This window comes from Macaca nemestrina, chromosome 20, assembly GCF_043159975.1.
Source record: "Macaca nemestrina isolate mMacNem1 chromosome 20, mMacNem.hap1, whole genome shotgun sequence".
Taxonomy (NCBI): Eukaryota; Metazoa; Chordata; class Mammalia; order Primates; family Cercopithecidae; genus Macaca; species Macaca nemestrina.
In genome coordinates this window covers 48,550,399-48,573,744 of record NC_092144.1, presented here as the reverse complement: position 1 = coordinate 48,573,744, position 23,346 = coordinate 48,550,399, and the positions used below count along the sequence as shown (strand labels likewise).

At 48.6% G+C, this 23,346-nt stretch overlaps 1 protein-coding gene across 3 annotated transcripts in view; it reads right to left on the bottom strand.

Moving 5' to 3' along the window:
- Window positions 1–23,346, bottom strand: part of LOC105495373 (sterile alpha motif domain containing 4B) — a 43,613-nt gene that overhangs the window by 11,452 nt on the left and 8,815 nt on the right. Inside the window, exons 1-4 of one of the 3 annotated variants that reach the window (XM_071086752.1) lie at window positions 22,334–23,328; window positions 19,290–19,351; window positions 15,945–16,345; window positions 3,313–3,783 (exon numbers count right to left, since the gene is read on the bottom strand). In XM_071086752.1, the coding sequence (XP_070942853.1) occupies window positions 3,313–3,783; window positions 15,945–16,140 (667 nt within the window). In that variant the 5' untranslated portion in view covers window positions 16,141–16,345; window positions 19,290–19,351; window positions 22,334–23,328. Of the gene's footprint in view, window positions 1–3,312; window positions 3,784–15,944; window positions 16,346–19,289; window positions 19,352–22,333; window positions 23,329–23,346 lie in introns of those variants that run through there. The other 2 variants (XM_011764813.2, XM_011764812.2) reach the window with 2 other exon arrangements.

The window sequence follows — 23,346 nt, the reverse complement described above, 5'->3', positions numbered from 1 at the left end:
CACAGCACCTATCACAACCTGAAATTATCAAGTTATTTGTTTACTTTCTACAAAATTTATTTATTTACTTTTTTGAGATGGAATCTCGCTCTTGTCACTAGGCTGGAGCGCAGTGGTGCGATCTTCGCTCACTGCAACCTCCGCCTCCCGGGTTCAAGCAATTCCCCTGCCTTAGCCTCCCGAGTAGCTGGGACTACAGATGCCTGCCACCATGCTCAGCTAATTTTTTTGTATTTTAATAGAGGCAGGGTTTCACCATGTTGGCCAGGACGGTCTCCATCTCCTGACCTCGTGATCCGCCCACCTCGGCCTCCCAAAGTGCTAGGATTACAGGCGTGAGCTGGTTTGTTTCCTTATTAACTGTACCCCCTGCTAGAATAGAAGACCTATGACAGCAGGAACCTGTCCCATCTTAAACATCATTATATCTTGTAACGAAGGAAGTACGTAAGCTGCTTCCTCAACAACCCTGTTATGGGGCCTCACTACCTCCCATTTTTTTTTTCTGCAGTGAGCCCAAACTGGCCCCTCATGAGGCCTGGAGACTCAGAGTGATCCCAGGTCCTCTTCTGCAGGATGCTCCACACCCTCTGTGCATCCCAAGTCTGAGGTTGGCAAAGGAATCCAACTTGATCTTTTTTTTTGAGATGGAGTTTTGCTCTGTCGCCCAGGCTGGAGTACAACAGTGTGATCTTGGCCCACTGCAACCTCTGCCTCCCAGGTTCAAGCAATTCTCCCTGCCTCAGCCTCCCGAGTAGCTGGGACTACAGGTGCCCACCACCACGCTTGGCTAATATATATATATATGTGTGTGTGTGTGTGTGTGTGTGTTTTCATATATGTGCGTGTGTGTATATGTACATATATATGTGTGTGTGTGTGTATATATATATATTTTTAATTTTTTTGAGATAGAGTCTCGCTCTGTCGCCAGGCTGGAGTGCAGTGGCGTGATCTCGACTCACTGCAACCTCTGCCTCCCGGATTCAAGCAATTCTCCTGCCTCAGCCTCCCAAGTAGCTGGGATTACAGGCACCCACCACCACGCCTGGCTAATTTTGTATTTTTTTAGTAGAGACGGGGTTTCTCCATGTTGCTTTGGCTGGTCTTGAACTCCCGACCTCAGGTGATCCACCCACCTCGGCCTCCCAGTGCTGAGATTACATGTGTGAGCCACCACTCCCGGCCTCCAACATGATTTTTAACCACTCCCAAGACAGGGCAGGTTCCCATGAGCTCCCAGACCTTTATCTGTGCTTTTCCCTCTGCCTTGCTCACCTCTCCAACTCTTCTCCATCAGTCACTTCTCCCTTCATGCCTTGGTCACGTACCCCTCTGCTGCTGCCTCACGCCTGGCGCTTGCTGCCCTTCTCGCTAGCCTCCCTCTTGCACTGGACTGTGGGTCCATGGAGAATGGCAGCCCAGCCCAATTACTTCTGCAATCCCATGATCAGGCACAGAGCATGACACACAGAAGTCCTTCCAACGAAGTTTGATGATTTGATAAAGGACAAAAGGGTGCTAAAAGGGCCTGTGAGCTCCACCTATGACATCCAGAAGTACCCCAAGTCAGCCTAGCCAAAAGAAATAAAACAAAGCCAACGAGCCTCACCCTGGGTAGGTGAGGACACCAAGGCCCAGGGAGCTGAAGCCCTTTGCCCCAGTTCCCACGGGAGTTGACAGGCTGAGACAGAGCCCAAGCCTTGTTTCTGATGGAAAGGCTGGGGTTCCTGCCAGTGCTACAGTGACACCCAGCACAGGAAGGAGGTCTAGCCTGCTGCAGGCCCCAGAGCATCTTCCCTCAGCTGTGACAACACTGATGCTCCTGGCTAGGAAGTCACCTGAGGGACAAGGCAAGGCAGTGGCCCACCCCTAATAAGTTTCTGCCCTACCCCAGAGTATCGGGGCCCTCTTTACAGGAGTTCTTCAGCCTCTAGACTCCCTCAGCCCTGGCTTCTGTCCCCACTCAGCACTCCTGGGGAACATGGCACACTCTGGGCCCTGGGGGACTGGGGAATCCTCAAGACAGGCCTTTTTGCCTGTTTTGGTATCTCTGGCCTCCTTCTTTCTCCCTTCTCAGCCAAGAAGTGGGCAGGCAAGGCTGAGAGGCAGGAAATTACCCTGACTGGAATGATCGTGCAGTTCCTGAGGAGCCCTGCTTGGCTCTGCACTGGGGTGGAGGCTGGCCACAGCATGAGAATGACAAAAACAAGAATGCCAGCCGGAGTTCCAAGGCCTTGCACTCTCCAAGAAATCCTGATCTGTTTTTGGCAGCACCCCAAACCCAAGCTGCCTGCCCTCAAAGGCCAATCCTTGCTCCCCACTCAAAAATATTTTAATGATTTCCTGTTTCCTGCAACTGCCTGGAATCCAAAAGCTTCTCCTGTCCTTCAATGCCCCCCAGAATGTGGCCTTCACACACTGAGGTCTGAGGGTAAAGACAGGCCTGAGTTCAAATCCTGATGCTGACTCTGTCGCCTCTGTGTGATCTTGGGCAAGTCACTTCTTTTGCCTCTCTGCCTCCCTTTCCGCATGAAGTCCTTAGCAGAGAGATAGGCACACAGTAAGCACAAGTCTCTGCTACTCTTATTACTCATTCAAATCCGCCCCAGTCAGATCCGTCTGTATACTGTCCTCTCTAATGTTCCACCCCTGTGCTTATTTCATGCTGTGCCTTCTACTTGGAATGCCCAATTCCTTTTCCTCTTTTGGTCCAAACCTCTATCAACACTGTTCAATCTTGGTCCTTTAATGGCTGCTGAGGTCCCCACGATGGGGAGCACAGAAGGTATGAAGAGAGAGAAATTTATAGGCACCCTGCATGGGTGGCCCCTCCCCTTCGTGAGGGCTGAGCATCTCCAGGAGGGATACTTTTTGGTGGAGGTAGTGTAGCATAGTAGTTCAGAGTATGAGCTCTACAGCCAGACTGCCTCGCTTTGAATCTTGAGTTTATATGTATAATGTTCCTTTTTTTTTTTTTTTTTTTTTTTGAGACGGAGTCTTGCTCTGTCGCCCAGGCTGGAGTGCAGTGGCCGGATCTCAGCTCACTGCAAGCTCCGCCTCCCGGGTTTGGGCCATTCTCCTGTCTCAGCCTCCTGAGTAGCTGGGACTACAGGCGCCCGCCACATCGCCCGGCTAGTTTTTTGTATTTTTTAGTAGAGACGGGGTTTCACCGTGTTAACCAGGATGGTCTCGATCTCCTGACCTAGTGATCCGCCCGTCTCGGCCTCCCAAAGTGCTGGGATTACAGGCTTGAGCCACCGCGCCCGGCCTATAATGTTCTTAAAATAGCTCCTAGTAAAGACTACTTACCTGTGTTTGCATTGCTCCCAATACTGTTGATGGCTGGCGGCACTGAGCTGGACGGGTGGAAGGGCACGTGTCCATTTTCCCGGGGTGGCTTGTCCTGCCAGCCTGGCCCTGCCTCCCCAGGGCCCAGCTCTGCAGGGCTTCCCCACTCATCTGAGCCTTGGCGTGAATGGTAGGAGGGCTCTGGCCGGGAGCGGAAGCCACTAGCCAACCGCTCTTCCAGGTGGCTCAGCCAGAGGGCCAGCGCGTTGCGGTCCTCCAGTGTGGTGGCTGGGTGGATGAGGGCATAGGAAAGCAGCTGGCGGCTCTCCTCGATGAAGGCATTGCTCTCGATTGAGTAGGCCAGCACTTTTTGCAGTAGCCTCATGTACTCCGACTTGGCCTCTGTGTTGCCTGGCTGAAGCAGGGGAAGGTGGGACAGCAGGAGGGACACCACCTTCTCTTTGGACTCCTGCTGCCACTGGCTGACGATGGCTACAGAAGGGATAAGAAGAAATGTCAGGAGAGCCAGGGTGGGGTACTCCTGTTCACCTGAGAGCACTGCCTATCGCCTACTCCCTCAGCTCCAATCTCCTTTTCATAACAATCTTCTTTTCATAACTCCCAACCTTATCCCTCATATAGGTGAGATCAAACACACTGACCCTGCCTCTGGTGTAATTTTTGTCTTATTGTTTTTTTTTAAGAGATGGGGTCTCGCTATGTTGCCCAGGCTGCAGTGCAGTGGCTATTCACAAGTGCAGCCCCACTATTGATCAGCACAGGACTTTTGACCTGCTCCATTTCTGAACTGGGCCAGTTCACCCTTCCTTAGGCAACCTGCTGGTCCCCTGCTCCTAGGAGGTCACCATATTGGGGCCACACTTAGTGCAGATACCCAATCAGCATAGCACACTATAGCCCAGAACTCCCGGACTCAGGCAATCCTCTTGCCTCAGCCTCCCAAGTAGCTGGTACTACAGTCATGCGCCCACCATACCTGGTGTAATTTTTCTTCGTTCTATCACTCCTGTTCTCAAAAACCTGCAGTGCCTCCCAATCAGCCAAACTTGCTACTCTGGAATCTGAACTCCTCCTGCCCCCAGGCCTGCTCTCATGCTTTATCTCCATGACCCCTTCTCCATTCTTCATGGTCTCTACGCCATTTTCCCTGTCAAAAAGCAGTCTCCTCCTTTCTGAATGGAGAAGGCAGTGCTATATGGTAGTTAAAAGCTTGGGCTCTAGAATCAGATGGTCTAGACACCCCAGCTTACTAGTTGGATCTTGGTAGGTTACCTTGAACCTCACTGGGCATCAAATTATCTGTGAAATTTTGGAGATAATTACAGTACCCAATTCACAGTGTTGCTTTGAGATTCAATGAGCTAGCAAAGAACGGAAAGTGGTTTGGCAACATAATAAATGCTTGCTATTGTTTTTTAACTGGTCTCTCTGCTTCTAGATTTTCCCCTTCCAGTCGATCCCATACATCCAGATGCATTTATCTTCCTAAATCACAACAGGATCTCATGTTCCTGACCAGGAGTTTATAATGGCAACCAGCAAGCACCAACAGACTCAAGTCCAAGAGCTCCTAGCCTAACATCACCTTCATTTCCAGGGCACCATCCATCTCCCATTCCTCCAGATAAAGACTCAGCTCAGGATATCTCCCCATCTTCCTGGGGTTCTCTCCACAGTATGTATTTATCCAAGTTCCACACCTTGGCTGAGATTCAAGGATTTGGCCCACAACAACCTCCTTCCTCCTATACAAATTCTCTTTTGTAGATGGCCTAACTTACTGCCTTCCTCCAGGAAGCATCCCCTGGCTGTTCCATGCCATGGTCATCTTGACCTCTCCTTTCTATCCCACTGTGTGAGGACCTGTGGAGATAAGCCAGGTTTCCCTTTTCAACCCACAAGGGAGGTCCCTAAGAACATGGCCCCAGGCTGGCCACATCAAGGAAGGCTTGGGTAGGAATTGTTATAAGTCTGACTCTCCCCCTCAAAGACCTTATTAGTACCGGGCGCGGTGGCTCACGCCTGTAATCCCAGCGCTTTGGGAGGCTGAGGTGGGTGGATCACCAGAGGTCAGGAGTTGGAGACCAGCCTGGCTGACACGGTGAAAGCCTGTCTCTACTAAAAATACAAAAATTAGCCAGGCATGGTGGTGGATGCCTGTAATCCCAGCTACTTGGGAGGCTGAGGCAGGAGAATTGCTTGAACTTGGGAGGTGAAGTCTGCAGTGAGCCGAGATTGCACCACTGCACTTCAGCCTGGGGGCAAAGTGAGACTCTATCTCAAAAAAAAAAAAAAAAAAAAAGGAAAAGAAAAAACCTCATTAGCACTTCTGTGACTAGCTAAACAGGGTGGAAGATGGAGATAATGCTGACAGGACAAGGAGAAAGACAAAGAATACCAATACTTGGGAAAAGAGACAAAGATTTAGGTCTGAGGCCAACTATGCTGTCACCCTTGGGCAACTGAGCTCACACCTGCAGCCAAGGTGATGATTTACAAATATCTCACAAAGGAGTTCTGAGAGATGTGCTAATGGTGAAGTCTTGGAAATGGGCACAGGAGCTGGTTCTAACCAGACAGAGCTAGGACTCCAAAGGAATGGGTGATGAAAAGGAATAGGCAGAGATGTGGCATATGTCCCTTCACCACCACTTACTGGCCATGTGACTCTAGGCAAGTGTGATCACTTCACTGAGCTCTATTTTCTCTATCTGTAAAGTAGAGCCCAGAATCATTTCTACCTGGCATGGCTGCTATGAATTATGTCAGGCCACAGCATATAGTAAGTCCCCAGTAAACACTAGCTGCTTTTACTAGTATGGTGGTTATTATACCTCACTGTGTCTCCCTCGTTTCAAATACACACAGATATTCTAAAGGCACAAGCCAAATCTCCAGGCCCAGCAAACCAAGAGGCTGGGAATAAGAATCTATATGGAAAGTCTTGGAAACCTAGACATTTGAGGGTCTTTCGACCCAAGTTCCTTAGGCCTTGAAGATTTCAAGGACATCTAGCATGCTTCAGGATTGACTTAAAAAAAAAAAAAAAAAAGTTCCATGGACTTCTGGTCTCCTCTGCCCACCCTGAAGGATGGACACCTGGCCTTGCATACAAACTCAGAAATGCCCTTTCTGTAGCCCTATTTCTCTTAATGATCCCCTTAGAAATCTGTGGCCTAGAATTCACAGACACTCCTAATTCTGCTTAAGTTTGTAGCCTTAGGGAAATGAATCTCACACAACTCCTAGCTCCTGGCCATAAAGACTGTGCATCTTCTTGGCCTGGGGCTTGCTGCTCTAAGCTTCCTGGAGACAACACCTGTTTGTTAGTTTTTGTTTTTTGTTTTGCACAGGCTGGAGTGCAGTGATCTCAGCTCACTGCAACCTCTGCCTCCAGGTTCAAGTGATTCTCCTGCCTTGGCCTCCCAAGTAGCTGGGATTACAGGCATGCACCACCATGCCTGGCTAATTTTTTTTTTTTTTGACGGAGTCTCACTTTGTTGCCCAGGCTGGAGTGCAGTGGTATGATCTCGGCTCACTGCAACCTCTGCCTCTGGGGTTCAAGCGATTCTCCTGCCTCAGTCTCCTGAGTAGCTGTGATTACAGGCATGCATCATGACAGCTGGCTAATTTTTATATTTTTAGTGGAGGGGGCATTTAACCACGTTGGCCAGACTGGTCTGGAACTCTTGACCTCAGGTGATCCGCCCACCTTGGCCTCCCAAAGTGCTGGGATTATAGACGTGAGCCACCGCGTCCCGCCTGTTACTTTTTTCACTATCTTGGCCAAGCTGGTCTTGAATTCCTGATTTCAAATGATTTGCCCACCTCGGCCTCCCAAAGTGCTAGGATTACAGGCATGAGCCACTGTGCCCAGCCAAGAGAACATCTGCTAAATCCATTCATTCAAAGTCATCAACTCATACTATGCCTAGAGTATTGGTTAAAATTAATAGTAGAACCAATACCACTATTGTTGTTGCTATTACTAACAATAGCAATAACATACGACACTTTCATTCAGAATGAAGGATACTGTTTATTGAGCACTATGTGCCAGACACTATGGCTAAAAATATGATTGCTTTTCATCCCTGTTTTAATCTTGTTTTAGCGTGCTCATCTTGCAGATGAGAAAACAGATTTGGGAAGGTGAGGTCACATACCCCAAGTGACAGAGCCCATAAGCGACACAGCTAAGATCTGAACCCAGGCTCTGTGTGCCTCTACATTTTTTTTTTTTTTTCTGAGATGGAGGCTTGCTCTGTTGTTCAAGTTGGAGTGCAGTGGCATGATCTCGGTACACTGCAACCTCCACCTCCTGGGTTCAAGCGATTCTCCTGCCTCAGCCCCCACCAGTAGCTGGGATTACAGGCACGCACCACCACTCCTGGCTAATTTTTGTATTTTGAGTAGAGACAGGGTTTTGCCACATTGGTCAGGCTGGTCTCAAACTCCTAACCTCAGGTGATCCACCTGCTTCAGCCTCCCAAAGTGCTGGGATTATAGGTGTGAGCCATGGTGCCCAGCGGGGAGGAACTTTTTTTTTTTTTTTTGAGACAGAGTCTCGCTCTGTCACCCAGGCTGGAGTGCAGTGGTGCAATCTCAGCTCAGTGCAAGCTCCGCCTCCTGGGTTCACGCCATTCTTCTGCCTCAGCCTCCCGAGTAGCTGGCACTATAGGTGCCCGCCACTATGCCTGGCTTTTTTTTTTTTTTTTGTATTTTTAGTAGAGATGGGGTTTTACCGTGTTAGCCAGGATGGTCTCGATCTCCTAACCTTGTAATCCACTCGACTCGGCCTCCCAAAGTGCTGGGATTACAGGCGTGAGCCACCATGCCCAGCTAGGGAGGAACTTTTTACCCACAACCTTTTATCTCTCCAGTCCCAAGTCTCTCTTCTTCCCTGGCTTTCCAGATCCCCTTCAGCATCTGCCACTCAAAGCTAGGAAACTTCACTCCCTTGTCTGTCTTCACTTGAACCGGCTGCCAAGATTATGCAACTGTCCTTCAGCCATCTCCACATCTAAAGATCATTTTCCAAGGCAGAATAGGCCTTCCTGAAGTCACAGAACTTTTGTCATTCTTGCCCTCCCAACTCCACCTGGTACTGGATCAAACAGTAAGAACTCTGTGGTACCCCTGTTTGATAACCTAGTCCTACAGTTTTCAGTTCTTGATGAGAAAGAAGAAAGATAGTGATTCCCATTAGGGACAGAAAGTCAAGAATGAAAATAAATAAAAATAAAAATAAGTCAACAATATGCATCCCAGTCAAACACACACACATAGTTGTCTGGGCAATATGCTTCCTCCTCTGTAAAGTAAGGATTATAAAGCTGCTGAGAAAATGTAGGGAGATGATGCATGTAAAGCATCTGACAGAGCGTACCACAGTAAGTATTCAGTCTGTGGCTCAATGATGGGTGTTTTCCTCTCTTCTCCAGTAGAGTCGAGTCAGCCTGCCCCTCAAGCCCTACCCTGACATTTTCAATCGCTGTTGTTTAGCCCTTGCAGCATAGCCAGAGGCATCTGGGACAGAGAGAAGCCTTGTCTAGTCCTTTCCCCACTCCAGAGTACTGCCAGGACTCCAGGGCTAAGGGACACAGCTTCTTCTCTGGTACTGCCAGGGGACATGACAGAACAGCCCCAAGGGTTGGGCTCAATGCAGGACCTTGTTCTGCTGCCGAGAAAGCGGAGAGTGGTTTTGGACAAATGGAGGCTGGCTCTGGGGAAATGTGTGTTCATGTGTCTGTGTGGTGATGGTGGGGAGGGCGGGCCTCCCATGACTGAGAAGCATCAGTGAGTACTGGAACTGGTCCAAGGAATTTGTGCAGCCTCAGACCCCTTGGGGTGAGCCCAGCTGGGGCCACAAATAATGGGTGGGGATGGAACTTCTAGTTTCTTGCCCAGATCAGAAAAAGTCTGGCCCAGAGTGGAGGCACAGCAGATGCCCAACGAATACCTGCTCAATCGAACCCAGATGGTCCCCTGGAAGGTAGTGGTGTACTTTGTCTCAGGTCCTAGCAAAGTATATCTAAGTAAGAGCACAAGTTCAACAGGCAAACTTGCTGGGTTCAAAATCTAGCTCTGCCTGTATGACCTAACTCAATATAATTGTGGGCCAGTCCTTTAACCTCTCTGATCCTTGGTCTCCTCTTCTGTGCAATGGGGACTGTAAAGCCTCTAACTCACAGGGTTGCTGTAAAGAGTCAATGAGACAATCATGCAAAGTGCCTGGCGTGTGGTAAGTGCTCAAGTACATTTTAACTATTACCGTTGTTGCTCCTGGTTGAATCTAAAGCCCATGCTGTTCAGGGCTGGTGGGAACAGTTCATGTACAAGAGAACATCTGGGCCTTCCCGTTAAGATTCCCGACAGGGGTGGGGAATTTCACACAGTTATTTACCAAAAACAGACACATCTCTGGTTCCTTGGAGCTAGATGTACAACAAGCAATGATGAAATTCTGGAGGTGGGCGGATGGGGGAAGAGGCTGGGGAATGCTATGACACCAATGGCTGCTTCTCACCAAGCTGCAAACCTGGCCTCTGCAAACATGGAGAGGTCGAGGAAGACTGTGCGTATAAATGTCCTCCTTGGCTATAGTGGCAGCAGGGCAGAGCTGGCCAGGTGACTCGAGCTAAGCAGGTCATGACCCTGGGTCCTGGCAAATTACAGGGACCAAATGAGACTGCCCTAAGAGCAAACCCATTTTTATGTACTGGCCTGGTACAACAATTGTAGTAGCCTCAGGCACCAGTCAGAGGGGCTAGGGTTTGGCTCTAAACAGGACCTTCTCTGCCTCACCCCAGCTCACACAACACGACACGACACGGGGGAGGACCAGGGGGCTCACAATTTGTTTGATGAACTGTCAAGCAGAGCCTGAAAGTGGAGGGTGGAGGCCAGGGCTGAGCTCTGGTGACTCACTTGCCATTGCCCCCTCCTGACCTCAGTTTCCCCACCCAGACTGAATGAGCCAGAGAGGGAGGAGTTTAAACCTGCTAGATATGGGGACTGACTCAGAAGATAGGAGGAAGAAAATGTAGGAAATGTCTCCCAGGAAGTTACAGGACAATGGAGGGAAGTGGAATTCAGCTCCCCTGAACCCAGTCTCCTCCCTCCTGTCCATAGGAACAGCCTTCTGGTCCAAGTCAGCATCAGGGCAAAGGAGAGGGCCAGGGTTATTGTTCTAGCTCCAAAGAGGCAGGGAAGACAGCACTTGGAGAACTAACAGGGATTACAACAAGGGGCAACCCGGGACCTCTTCTTCCCTGTTCCAGGAACCCTTTGAACATTGCTTTTCTGTTTCTAGGTGTTGCCTCAGGTCCTACTTCCATGAAACTGATGCTGGCTGCCTGGGCTGGAGGACTTCCCTATACCTTCCCAGCTGCCTGAGAGGAAGCAATGACCTAGGCCAGGCTTTCCACAGCTATAAGCCCCAACTCCCCACTTCTAGTAGGTCACACAACAGTATCCTCACCACCTTCCTGGGCCTACTCAGAATCAGCGTCAGCATCAAGACAAGTGGTTCTCCACTGGGTGCACAGAAGAGTCAACCAGGGAGCTTTAAATCTCCAGGGATAGGTCCTGGGCTTCACACTATTTTTAGAAAGGCCCTGGGGGATTCTAACACAAAGCTAGGGACATACTCACCTAGGTGAACTCTGTGCTACCTGACCTATCTGAGCAGGGAGCAGGCAACTGGGCAGCTCTGACCCACACCCAAGATTTTCCTGGAGAACTGGAGGAAGTAGTAAGGTTGGTTTTGTGGGACATGGAGATACAACCCAGAAAAAAGCAGGGTATCTGCCTCACTGGTCAGCTCTCCGGGTTTGAAGGGACCAAGCTAAAGAAGGGATTGGAGGCTGGGTGCGGTGGCTCAAGCCTGTAATCCCGGCACTTTGGGAAGCCGACACGGGCGGATCATGAGGTCAGGAGATTGAGACCATCCTGGCTAACACGGTGAAACCCCGTCTCTACTAAAAAAATACAAAAAACCAGCCGGGCGAGGTGGTGGGCGCCTGTAGTCCCAGCTACTCGGGAGGCTGAGGCAGGACAATGGCGTAAACCCGGGAGGCGGAGCTTGCAGTGAGCTGAGATCCGGCCACTGCACTCCAGCGACAGAGTGAGACTCCGTCTCAAAAAAAAAAAAAAAAAAAGAGAAGGGCTTGGAGACAGGCAACTCTTTTTCTTTTCTTTTCTTTCTTTCTTTTTTTTTGAGACAGAGTTTGGCTCTGTCACCCAGGCTAGAGTGCAGTGGCACGATCTCGGCTCACTGCAAGCTCCACCTCCTGGGTTCACACCATTCTCCTGCCTCAGCCTCCCGAGTAGCTGGAACTATAGGTGCCTGCCACCACGCCCGGCTAATTTTTTTGTATTTTTAGTAGAGATGGGGTTTCACCGTGTTAGCCGGAATGGTCTCGATCTCCTGACCTCGTGATCCGCCTACCTTGGCCTCCCAAAGTGTTGGGATTACAGGCGTGAGCCACCACACCCGGCCAGGGAGACAGGGGACTAGTGAACCAACTGAACTCAAGATTTGGTTTGTGGAATAGGTATGCTTCTTTTTGGGGACAGTGGGGAGGAGGGGAAGATTTTCTGAGTGGTCTATCCCGCTAAATATTAAGAACTCTTGCCCTAGAAGAATGTGCTGGGTCTCTCCCAAGGCTCTGTCTTCTTTGACACATTATTTCAGAGCCCAAGAAGGACCTGGAAAGTACCAGAACAACCCCCTCACTGTCCAAATAGGGATCCTGAGGCCCAAGAGGGTCAGGCAGGATTGACCCAGGTCACAAGAGGTGTTAGTGGAGAGCTGGATCTACAACTCTTGGGTGTCTCATGTCTCACAACAAATGAATCATCCAGCAGGGCATCACCTCTCACACTACCTGGTGAGCAGAAGAACCTGGGTACTCATTCCCAGGCCCATCCCCTCAGGATTCTGATTTAGTAGGTCTACGGGGGGCAGAAATCTGGATTTTAACACTCACCTGTCCCCAGTGATTCTGATGATGATGCAAGTCTGAGAAACACCAGGGAATGGGAAGGCCATAATAACCAGAGGAGAAACAAGAGTATGAACAGCTCCTTCTTTGAGGCAGGTCTCCAGGCCCAGAAAGTAGCACCTTCCTTACAAATAAGGCAGGTGGGGTTCTACTTGAGGGTAGGAGTGAGACAGGAGGCACCTGCCTTCTTAGTCTTAGAGCCCGTAGGTCTACTAGAAAACAGGCATTCAAGACTCTACCAGAATTTACCTCTGTGATCACTTCTCTTTCAACTCATGCTTTGCCCCAGTCCCAGCAGGCTTCCTGCTGACTCTGGAACACACCACGGCTCTCCCTCATTCTAAGTTCTCCTTTCCTCTCCACCTATTTAAGTACCAGCTTGTTATATTCTCACCATCTGACATGGGGCTATGGATAAAAACCTTGATTCATATATTCATTCATCATTCAATTCATTTCACAGCACTTCTCAACCCTGGCTAGGCATTACCACCAATATCCCATTGCAAACTGTCTGGGAATGGTCCTCAGGTTATTTGTATAAAATGCAGCATGTCTTTCAAGCACAATGTAGTGAGAAAAAATATTTTAATTGCATATACCTCTAAACTAGCAGTTCTGCAGAATCTGAAGAGTTCATCCTAGAGATGTTTCAAGGGTACTTATTACATCACTATTTGTAAGAGGAAGACCACATGTACCATGTGGAGGAGTCTATTGGTCAAGACCTCTAAAGAATTCTGAAGTCAAATTTGAATTCTACGTCTTACCAATTGTGTGACCCACGGCAAGTCATTGAATATCTCCAGACCTCAGTCTCCTCTGTAAAATGGGGGAGTAACAGGGCCCACCCTACAGAGTTGCTGTGAGGTGTAAATAAATACTTAACAAGAAGATATAGACGTATGTGCTGAATATGGAATGATCTTCAAATCAATTGGTAAGTGAAAAAAACCAAACCGGCTAATATGCATGTTTGGCCATATGTATTAAGACAAAACAATGACAAAGTTGGAAGGAGAATATGTATGCATTCATATATGCAGGGAATTTATCTCATAAAACATAAGGAAACGAGAACGTGAAGTCTGGAAGAAAAACCTCACTTTCACATTTTGTACTATCTGATTTTACTACAAGTTCTGAAAACAAAAGCAAAAACTAAAAATACTCAAATTACCAAGTACTACTGGTGATTCTGATATACAGCCAAGAGTGGCACCCAGTGGGAATCCAACTGCCTGCTCAGGAAGAGGCAGTGGGGATGTGTGACGAAGCTATGTAAAACACTGGCCTGCCCCACAGGAGCCCCTACTCTGAAGGCAGAGTTATACCACAAACATAACTCCTGCCTTTAGTATTAGAGTAGTGGAGAGTATGGCAGGGGTAAGAAATGGCTGAGCTCTGAGCCTGCTGCAGCTGAGCTGGGTTCTTATTGCTCTTTGTCTAGGACTAAGAACTTACTGCCAGACTAGGAACTAAGCTGATGTGACACCTGGCCTAAGTAACTGTCTCCCGCTACGATCATGCTGCTTCTGTGACTTCCACATAAAAACTCAGTAAAATAAAGGTGACTGATGCTAAGGCAGGTGGGCCTCAGGAGATGAGGGAGGCCAGGCAGCTATGTGGCTCCCCAAATCCCAATCCTAGCAGCCCATGCTTGTTTCCTCACCTGTAAAATGGGGCTAATGACAGGACCTAGCTCATGGGGTTGTTGTGAGGACTAAATGAGTCATTGACATTAAAAATAACAACTGGCAGTTATTAAGTGTTTACTACATGTCAGGCATGTAGGAAGCTACTCGTTTTTTTTTTTTTTTTTTTTTTTTGAGACAGAGTCTGGCTCTGTCACCCAGGCACGATCTCGGCTCACTGCAAGCTCCACCTCCCGGGTTCACGCCATTCTCCTGCCTCAGCCTCCAGAGTAGCTGGGACTATAGGCGCCCGCCCCCACGCCCAGCTAATTTTTTGTAATTTTTAGTAGAAATGGGTTTTCACCGTGTCAGCCAGGATGGTCTCGATCTCCTGACCTCGTGATCCACCCGCCTCGGCCTCCCAAAGTGCTGGGATTACAGGCGTGAGCCACCGTGCCCGGCCACATGTGTTAATTCATTGAATCCTCACAACTACCCTAGAAAGCAGATATAATTATCATCTTGATTTTTTCTTTCCTTTTCTTTTTACTGAGGTTACATACTTCTCAGGATATCATCTTGAATTTAAGATGAGGAAACTGGCTGGGTGTGATGGCTCACGCCTGTAATCCCAGCACTTTGGGAGGCTGACGTGGGCAGATCACGAGGTCAGGAGTTCGAGACCAGCCTGACCAACATGGTGAAACCCTGTCTCTACTAAAAATACAAAAATTAGCCAAGTGTGGTGGCGCGCAGGAAACTGAAGCACAGAGAGGTTAAATTACTTGGTTATATGGCAAGTAACAGAACTGGGATTTAAACTTAGTCTGACTTGAGAGCCACACAAGAACACTGCTTTTTTTTTTTTTTTTTTTTGGAGACAAAGTTTTGCTCTCATAGCCCAGGCTGGAGGGTAATGGCACGATCTTGGCTCACTGAAACCACCACCGGGTTCAAGCGATTCTTTCACCTCAGCCTCCCGAGTAGCTGGGATTACAGGCGCCTGCTACCACGCCCAGCTAATTTTTGTACTTTTAATAGAGATGGGGTTTTGCCACATTAGCCAGGCTGGTCTCGAACTCCTGACCTCAGGTGATTTGCCAGCCTCCGCCTCCTAAAGTGCTGGGATTACAGGCATAAGCCACGGCACCTGGCCAAGAACACTGCTTTTAAAGTTAATATACAAGTAAAGACACTACTTGGCTTGCTGTAAGGGCTCAATATGAACTATTATTCTGAAGAAGGTGCAAAGAGTTAGGGTGACTAATTTGGACAAACTGCATGGAGCCCCTTGGCACTGGGGCCAACAGTTCTCCATCCAGCTCTGTGGAGGCCCACACAGCCAGAACAGCTTCAGCAGTAGCCCCTGATTCTAGCCTGACTCCTGTCTACAACTGGGGCCTAAGAGACAGGTCTTAGAGAAGCCTGGCTCACCCATCCCAATGCCAATCTCACAGGACACAGACTGCCTCTCTAATAAGTACTTAGGGAACTGACAGGATGAACTCTATCTAAATTCAAAACTCTCTGGAACTGAAAGCTGCTTATGCTTTAAGTCCAACCTAACTTTGAGGGTAAAGAATAGTATAGGATGACATGAATTTTGGAAGAGTTCTCAAATTACCTCCTAGCCCTGATATCCTGAAGCTTAAGAAATTAATTACTGCTCACCTTCTATACCCCTTTCATAATGACTAATTTAGTCTGTTCCTTTCAGCAGCCCACATAAGATACTCTACATGATCTTCCTGTTATGGGGAGTTTCCAGTTCGCACTGCCTTCTCCCATAAGTCCACCATGCCATGCCTGAGGATTTATGGCAACACAGTCCCAGAAGACCCATGATGACAACTTAGGAAGTAAGGAACTCCCCACCCACCAAGCCTACAACCCATTTTAGCCCCATTGTTGAGTTGACCTCCCTAGCCATGCGACATCTATTCCAGGTCTCCCTCCTGCTGTGCTCCCATCTCTAAGGGTGGAGACTCACCAGCACTGTTGGCCTCCGACTCCAGCAGGTGGATGTCATTGCAGTCCGCCAGTGAGTGCTCCAGGCAGAGCTGCAGGAAGCGGGCCTGGGTACGGGTGACCCGTTTCAGAAGTGACAGCAGGGCCACTGTCTGCTCACACTCATTCCAGCCCTTGAACCAGCCAGCGAGGATGCCCACCTGGTCTCGGAACATCATGGTGCCGGGCCTGGGGCCAGGGTGGGGGGACGGCGGTGGCGAGGGCCAGCGCCGTCACATGGTCCCGGCTCTGGCCTCCTGTTACCTTTCCCCTGAGGGCCAGGGCTTAAGGACGTTTCTGGGCGTGGTGGCAACGATTGTGAGGGGAGGAGGAAGCCTGCTCACATTGGGGGAGGTCTTGGTCCAGCCACGCCTCTCCAGTCTCCTGAAAAAGGAAGCAAAGGGGTCAAACAGAAAGAAGGGGCTGAAACTTGCCTGGTGAGTGTGGGCTGAGGGGGCATGAAGGGCTCATGCCTTTCTCTTTCAGGGTACTTGCTCTGCTGAGCTCCTGGAAGAAAGATGAAGCCAACACCAGATATTAAAGCAACTTTCACCCAAATCTCCAGATCCAGAGAAAAGGCGTGACTGGGACTCAGATGCTTATCCCAGAGACCAAGAAGATGTTGGCCCCCACACCCGGCTGTTATAGTGTCAAAGGAAGCGGATTTAATACAGAAAATACACTGGAAAGGTTTTTCAGGAGTGGGAAATAGAAGGCTGCAAATTATGAGAAAAGATATGAATTGATGGCGATCTGGCCCAAGGTGACATGACTAAGCACAGCACATCTCTGACCTTGCTGGTTTCTGGCTACCTTTTCTGAGAGCTAGACAGTGTGTCTGCTAACCTACTGATAGGACTCCAAGGGCTCTCTAAATTACTTCAAGCTAGTCCCGCAATGCTGGCAGAGGATGGATGGTGGGGTAGTGACCCTGGTGGAGATCTCAGGTATGCAGCCAGTCATCTGATCAGTAACTGGCTGGGTATCTATCAGGTGTGGGCATGGACAAAGGGCTTTTCAAAGATTACCAACAGGCTGAGGGAATCTCGCCCCCTCTAACACAGCTCCCTGACTCTGGAAAAGATATAGCTCTGATTTATCAGATTTTACTCATCTCTATTCTGAGGTGAATCAATCCCTGTCCTCTTAATTCACCTGAAGGCTGCTCCAAACCTAAACTCTCTGGTTGGGAAGTCCCCCTGACTTCCAGAGATGCCAGCTTGTCTCAGGCTCCTCTTGGAAGCCAAGAAAATGCCAACCTGAGGGGAAGTGGACAGATCAAAAGTCAAAAACTCACAAGCTGCAAAGTGTCCAAATCCCCCTCTTAGGCAGGAACTACAGAAAAGTTATTTCAACTAGGCAAACAACAGCTCTATTTTTCAGTTGGCTGGTTTCTGGACACTACTCCGAAGCCTTTTTCTAAGTGTCTTGAGCTCCATATCTCCACTCAACATTTCTTCCATTTGTCTCTCTTGCAACCAGTGCCCTTGGCGCTATCCTCAAACCACATTCAGCTCCATCCCCCTCTGGCTGCCAAAGGACTAAGGTTCCCTAGACTGAGAACTTCATACAAAGACCCATTGAACCTACTGGGCTCAGGTCTAAGGGAGCTACTCAAATCTCTCTGAACTTCCCTATGCTTGCTGAGGAGGGCTGTGGGGTGCATTAGGCAACAGCTGTGACTTGCCTCACAGATCCCCTGTGGGGCCCCTAAACAGATGGAACTGGCCTGGTTGCCAATCCCTTTGGATGTAAGAAGCAAGAAAGGTATGAGGGAAAATGAAACCTTGCTCCAAGTTAAACAAGCATCCAGCAATTTTTTTTTTTAAAAGGGAAATCAGATGTCACCTCCCTGGCCTAAAATTCTCCAATGACTTCCCATTGCACTTAAATTAAATCTAAACAAGGTCAGGAGTAGTGGCTCTTGCCTGTAATCCCAGCACTTTGGGAGGCTAAGGCGGGTGGATCACTTGAGGTCAGGAGTTCAAGACCAGACTGGCCGAAGTGGCGAAACCCCATCTCTACTAAAAATACAAAAATTAGCCAGGCGTGCTAGTGCACACCTGTAATCCCAGTGACTTGGGGTGCTGAGGCACGAGAATCACTTGAAGCTGGGAGGTGGATGTTGCAGTCAGCCAAGATCACGGTATTGCACTCCAACCTGGGTGACAGGGCAAAACTCTGTCTCAGAAAAAAGAAAAAAAAAAAAAAATCTAAACAAATTCCAAACTTCTTATCTTGGCCTACAGAGCCCTACAGGACTCCTGTGGCTACTCCAACCTCATCTTGTACCAAATTATTTCTTATTCAGTGGAATTGTCTTCCCCTAGAGGCTGACTCCTACTTGTTATTCAGGTCTCAGCTCACTGCCATTTCTTCAAAGACAGCTTCCCTGACCATCCAATCTCAGGAGTTTCTCCTCCAATTATATTAACACTATTTCATTCCTATATAATTTGGCACTCTCAGGTATCACCTTATTTATGTTTCTCTCTACTGACCAAAATGCAAGCCATACAGTCAGCCAGTGCCTACAACAGTGCCTGGCATGCAGAAGGTGCCCAATATATATTTATTGAATAAATAAATAGCTATAGAAAGTGAATGTGGGCCGGGCGCGGTGGCTCAAGCCTGTAATCCCAGCACTTTGGGAGGCTGAGAGGGGTGGATCACGAGGTCAGGAGATCGAGACCATCCTGGCTAACACGGTGAAACCCCGTCTCTACTAAAAAATACAAAAAACTAGCCGGCCGAGGTGGCGGGCGCCTGTAGTCCCAGCTACTCGGGAGGCTGAGGCCGGAGAATGGCGTGAACCCGGGAGGCGGAGCTTGCAGTGAGCTGAGATCCGGCCACCGCACTCCAGCCTGGGCTATAGAGCGAGACTCCGTCTCAAAAAAAAAAAAGTGAATGTGGAAGCCACACTTGGGATTTCTACAGCCCTGGGGGGAAAGAAGATAGAAGGAACAGCTCATAGGATGGTAAAGGAATTTGAAAACCTTGTTTTAAGAAAAAAAAATTGAAGGCACTGAGGAGATTTCCTCTAGGGAAGAGAAGACTTAAGGGGAATGGCATAACTGACTGGATATCTGAAGAGGTAGCACACAGAAGATAAATTATATTTGTTCTTTTACTCTAGAGGAGAAAAGCAGGGTAGATGACTCTAAGGGAGTGACAACATGGGATATGGGAAATGTTGAAAGTCAAGAAAATTCAGTTCTAGTCCTGCCCCAAGCCACCGATTCACTTTGATCACGGAGCTAGTCTGTTCTCTTCTCTAGAATGTATGACAAGGAGCTGGACTGGGTGAGACATGACAAATAGGTTTTACCTCACAGGCTAACTCCAATTGATTGGTAGTTGGCTGCCTGGAGCACTGCGATGAGAAGAATCCTGAAGAAATGAATGGGAATATCCATTAACGGGGAATGATTAATAAATTGGGGCAGATCCCACATTGTATGATATAACATATCTATTAAAAACACGCCTAATCTGGCCAGGCGCGGTGGCTCACTCCTGTAATTCTAGCACTTTGGGACGCTGAGGCAGGCAGATCACTTGAGGTCAGGAGTTCGAGACCAGCCTGGCCAAGGTGGCGAAACTCTATCTCTGCTAAAAATGCAAAAATTAGCCGGGTGTGGTGGCGGGCACCTGTAGTCCCAGCTACTTGGGAAGCTGAGGCAGGAGAAACACTTGAACCCGGGAGGTGGAGGGTGCAGTGAGTCGAGATTATGCCATTGCACTCCAGCCTGGGTGACAGAGCGAGACTCCATCTCAAAAAGAAGAAAAGGAGGCCGGGCGCGGTGGCTCAAGCCTGTAATCCCAGCACTTTGGGAGGCCGAGACGGGCGGATCACGAGGTCAGGAGATCGAGACCATCCTGGCTAACACGGTGAAACCCCGTCTCTACTAAAAAATACAAAAAACTAGCCGGCCAAGGTGGCGGACGCCTGTAGTCCCAGCTACTCGGGAGGCGGAGGCAGGAGAATGGCGTGAACCCGGGAGGCGGAGCTTGCAGTGAGCTGAGATCTGGCCACTGCACTCCAGCCTGGGTGACAGCGCGAGACTCCGTCTCAAAAAAAAAAAAAAAAAAAAAAAAAAGAAGAAAAGGAAACAAAAAACAAAGCTATATACAATGTTTGATCTGTAATTACTTGGAGGGGTATCCACAAGCTACACAGTAATATGTACAATATAATGCCATTTTTTAAATTAAAAGAAGCCACATACAAAACCCCTTATATATCTTATATATGAATATCTATGTCTGCATGTGTATAAATGTATAGAAGAATACACCCTCAGCTGCCAACACTATCTTGGAGAAACAGGGGGATTATTAACACTATCTTTATATAACTTTGTACTATTTCACTAGCTGCAAGTGAATACATATTGCTTTTGTAATTTTTTTTTTTTTTGAGACGGAGTCTCGCTCTGTCGCCCAGGCTGGAGTGCAGTGGCCGGATCTCAGCTCACTGCAAGCTCCGCCTCCCAGGTTTACGCCATTCTCCTGCCTCAGCCTCCCGAATAGCTGGGACTACAGGCGCCCGCCACCTCGCCCGGCTAGTTTTTTGTATTTTTTTTAGTAGAGACGGGGTTTCACCGTGTTAGCCAGGATGGTCTCGATCTCCTGACCTCGTGATCCGCCCGCCTCGGCCTCCCAGAGTGCTGGGATTACAGGCTTGAGCCACCGCGCCCGGCCGCTTTTGTAATTTTTAAAAAAGAATTTAATGAAAAACAATTTTAAGGCAGCATACTTCCTGACTCAGTGAGAAAGAGTGCTGTGATTAATTATCAATGTTTGCCCTGGATGCAGGGTGGATGAGTGGTAGCTCACGCGCCTAAAAAAAATCGGTTTTCCTTCCCAGCTCCAGCATTTTGTGGCTTTCAGTCCCAAGGAGGCAGCAGCTGCCTCAACATAAGGAAGAATTTTAAAATAACGCATCTGTCCAAGAATGGAACTGGCTGCCATGTGAGGAGGTAATAAGCTCCCTGGCTGCTGGAAGTGGTCAAGCGGAGGCTGGATGAACATCCCTTGGGAGTGGGAGGGATTCCTTCACTGGGTGGCAACTCATAAGATAGAAGGACATGTTACTATTTCAGAGGGAACATTTGTGACGGGAGGTTTGATATGCCAACAGCATTTACAGCAAAAAAACGACCAAATCCACAAACAGACCAAAGTTGTGCACACTCTTTCCCATAAATTCTTTTACTGGGTTGTTACTTTTCCTAAGCAATAGCACTGTTCCCCCACTTCCATCCACCCAATAAGCTGCTGACTAAACATTAATCCAGCTTTTCCCCCCAGGCCAAATGATAGAAGCAAAGCTTTGGGACATAATGGGGTCTCAAACATGATGCTTAGAAGGCCAGGCTTTGAACAAAGCAGGCCAATTGGGACTATGGTGAGTTGGAAAGTCCACACCCGGTCTAAAGGGAGAAGTCACTATCCACCTCTTATCAACTGTTACCATGAAGGAATGTGGGTCCAGTATTGTTACGTCTTAGTTGTTTTTTTTTTCCCCCGCTAAAGAGGAGCTAGATGTCTGGATTTTAAAGTAAAATCCCCCTATTTTCAAATGTGGGAAACGAATCACATTAGAACAACAGTGAATGACTACACAGAAGAAAACATACCTGTGGTCCTTGGAACAGATGAGCACAAACTAGAAAAAGACCAGAAGTCTGCTAACTACCCCTCCCTTGGGCCTCTCTGGTTTATACCTTCAAGCCACCCCACTGCTCAGGGAATATGACTGGTGGAGAAGATCTAGTGATGGAGGATGATTCTGACAGTCTTCAGTAAACACTGGAGGCTTTAGTGAAACAGTTACTTTTAAGATTTCACTGTTAAAAAAAATCATCCCTGGCCGGGCGCGGTGGCTCAAGCCTGTAATCCCAGCACTTTGGGAGGCCGAGACGGGCGGATCACGAGGTCAGGAGATCGAGACCATCCTGGCTAACACAATGAAACCCCGTCTCTACTAAAAATACAAAAAAATTAGCCGGGCGAGGTGGCGGGCGCCTGTAGTCCCAGCTACTCGGGAGGCTGAGGCAGGAGAATGGCGTAAACCCGGGAGGCGGAGCTTGCAGTGAGCCGAGATAGCGCCACTGCACTCCAGCCTGGGCGACAGAGCGAGACTCTGTCTCAAAAAAAAAAAAAAAAATCATCCCTGAAGGAAGGGTTCCCATGTCTTCTGGATGAGAGAAGGATGTTTTGTGTTTGGTCTAGATGTTAACTGGAGAGGGCTGGATGGCCCTCTTCCACTGAAGGGCCAGAGGCCGCCTGCTACTTTCTATCCCATGTGCTTGGCTGGAGTGACAGAGGGAGATCTGTGTGAGGCATCTCACTGTGGCAGCATCTTACTGTATCCACTTCCATCTTCTAGTATCAACACCCTGGGTTCCCCTTGGAGAAGGAACTGTCTTTCTTGGCTCCAGAAGTGGACATGGGGTAAAGCCTGGCCAAGGATAGTCCTCTCTGGATTTTTGCTAGAACTACTAAGGAAAATAAGTCACTGGTTAGGGTTGCTCAGATTATACATCGTCTCATGATGTCACCAGTTGCCACCTCTTCTATTTCATGGTGGAAGCCTGCTTCAGAATGAAACTAACACAGGTAACAGTAGAGTCAAGAGATGGGGGAGGGGGAAAGGGAGGTCTGTTCACATGATTTAAAACCTAGATGCAGCTAGCCTGAAGCCTCCCCCTTGTGGCCCACTCTTTTCAGTTACATGGACGAATAAATTCCTTTTTGACTTAGGCCAGTTTGAGTTGGGTTTCAGTTAAAACTGAAAGAGCCTTGACAATTCCCATGCAAAACAGAATTCACCACTGGTCTGGTCTCTTTGTCCTCACGTTACCAAAAATGACTCCTTGCCTTTGAGGAAAGACACAAGAGGGGGACCTCTATAACAAAAGTCTCTCCAACAGCCCAGCAATATTGCTGCCATACTTGAAGAGGTCCAAGTGATCTTCTTGGGAAGCCCCTACCACCCTCCAGAGGTGGCAAACGAAGTTAACAAAATGGCTAAGAAGGCTGGGCGCAGTGGCTCACGCCTATAATCCCAGCACTTTGGGAGGCCTGGCCAGGTGGATCGCTTGAGCTCAGGAGTTCGAGACCAGCCTGGGCAACATAGTGAAACCTTGTCTCTACAAAAATTACAAAAAAATTAGCCGGGTGTGGTGGCGTGCACTTGTAATCCCAGCTACTTGGGAGCCTGAGGCAGGAGAATCACTTGAGCCCAGGAGGCAGAGGTTGCAGTGAACCAAGATCGTGCCACTGCACTCCAGTCCAGCCTGGGCAACAGAGTGAGACCCTGTCTCAAAACAAAACAAAACAAAACAAAACAAAAAGAGCTAAAAGCTCCAGACCAGCCT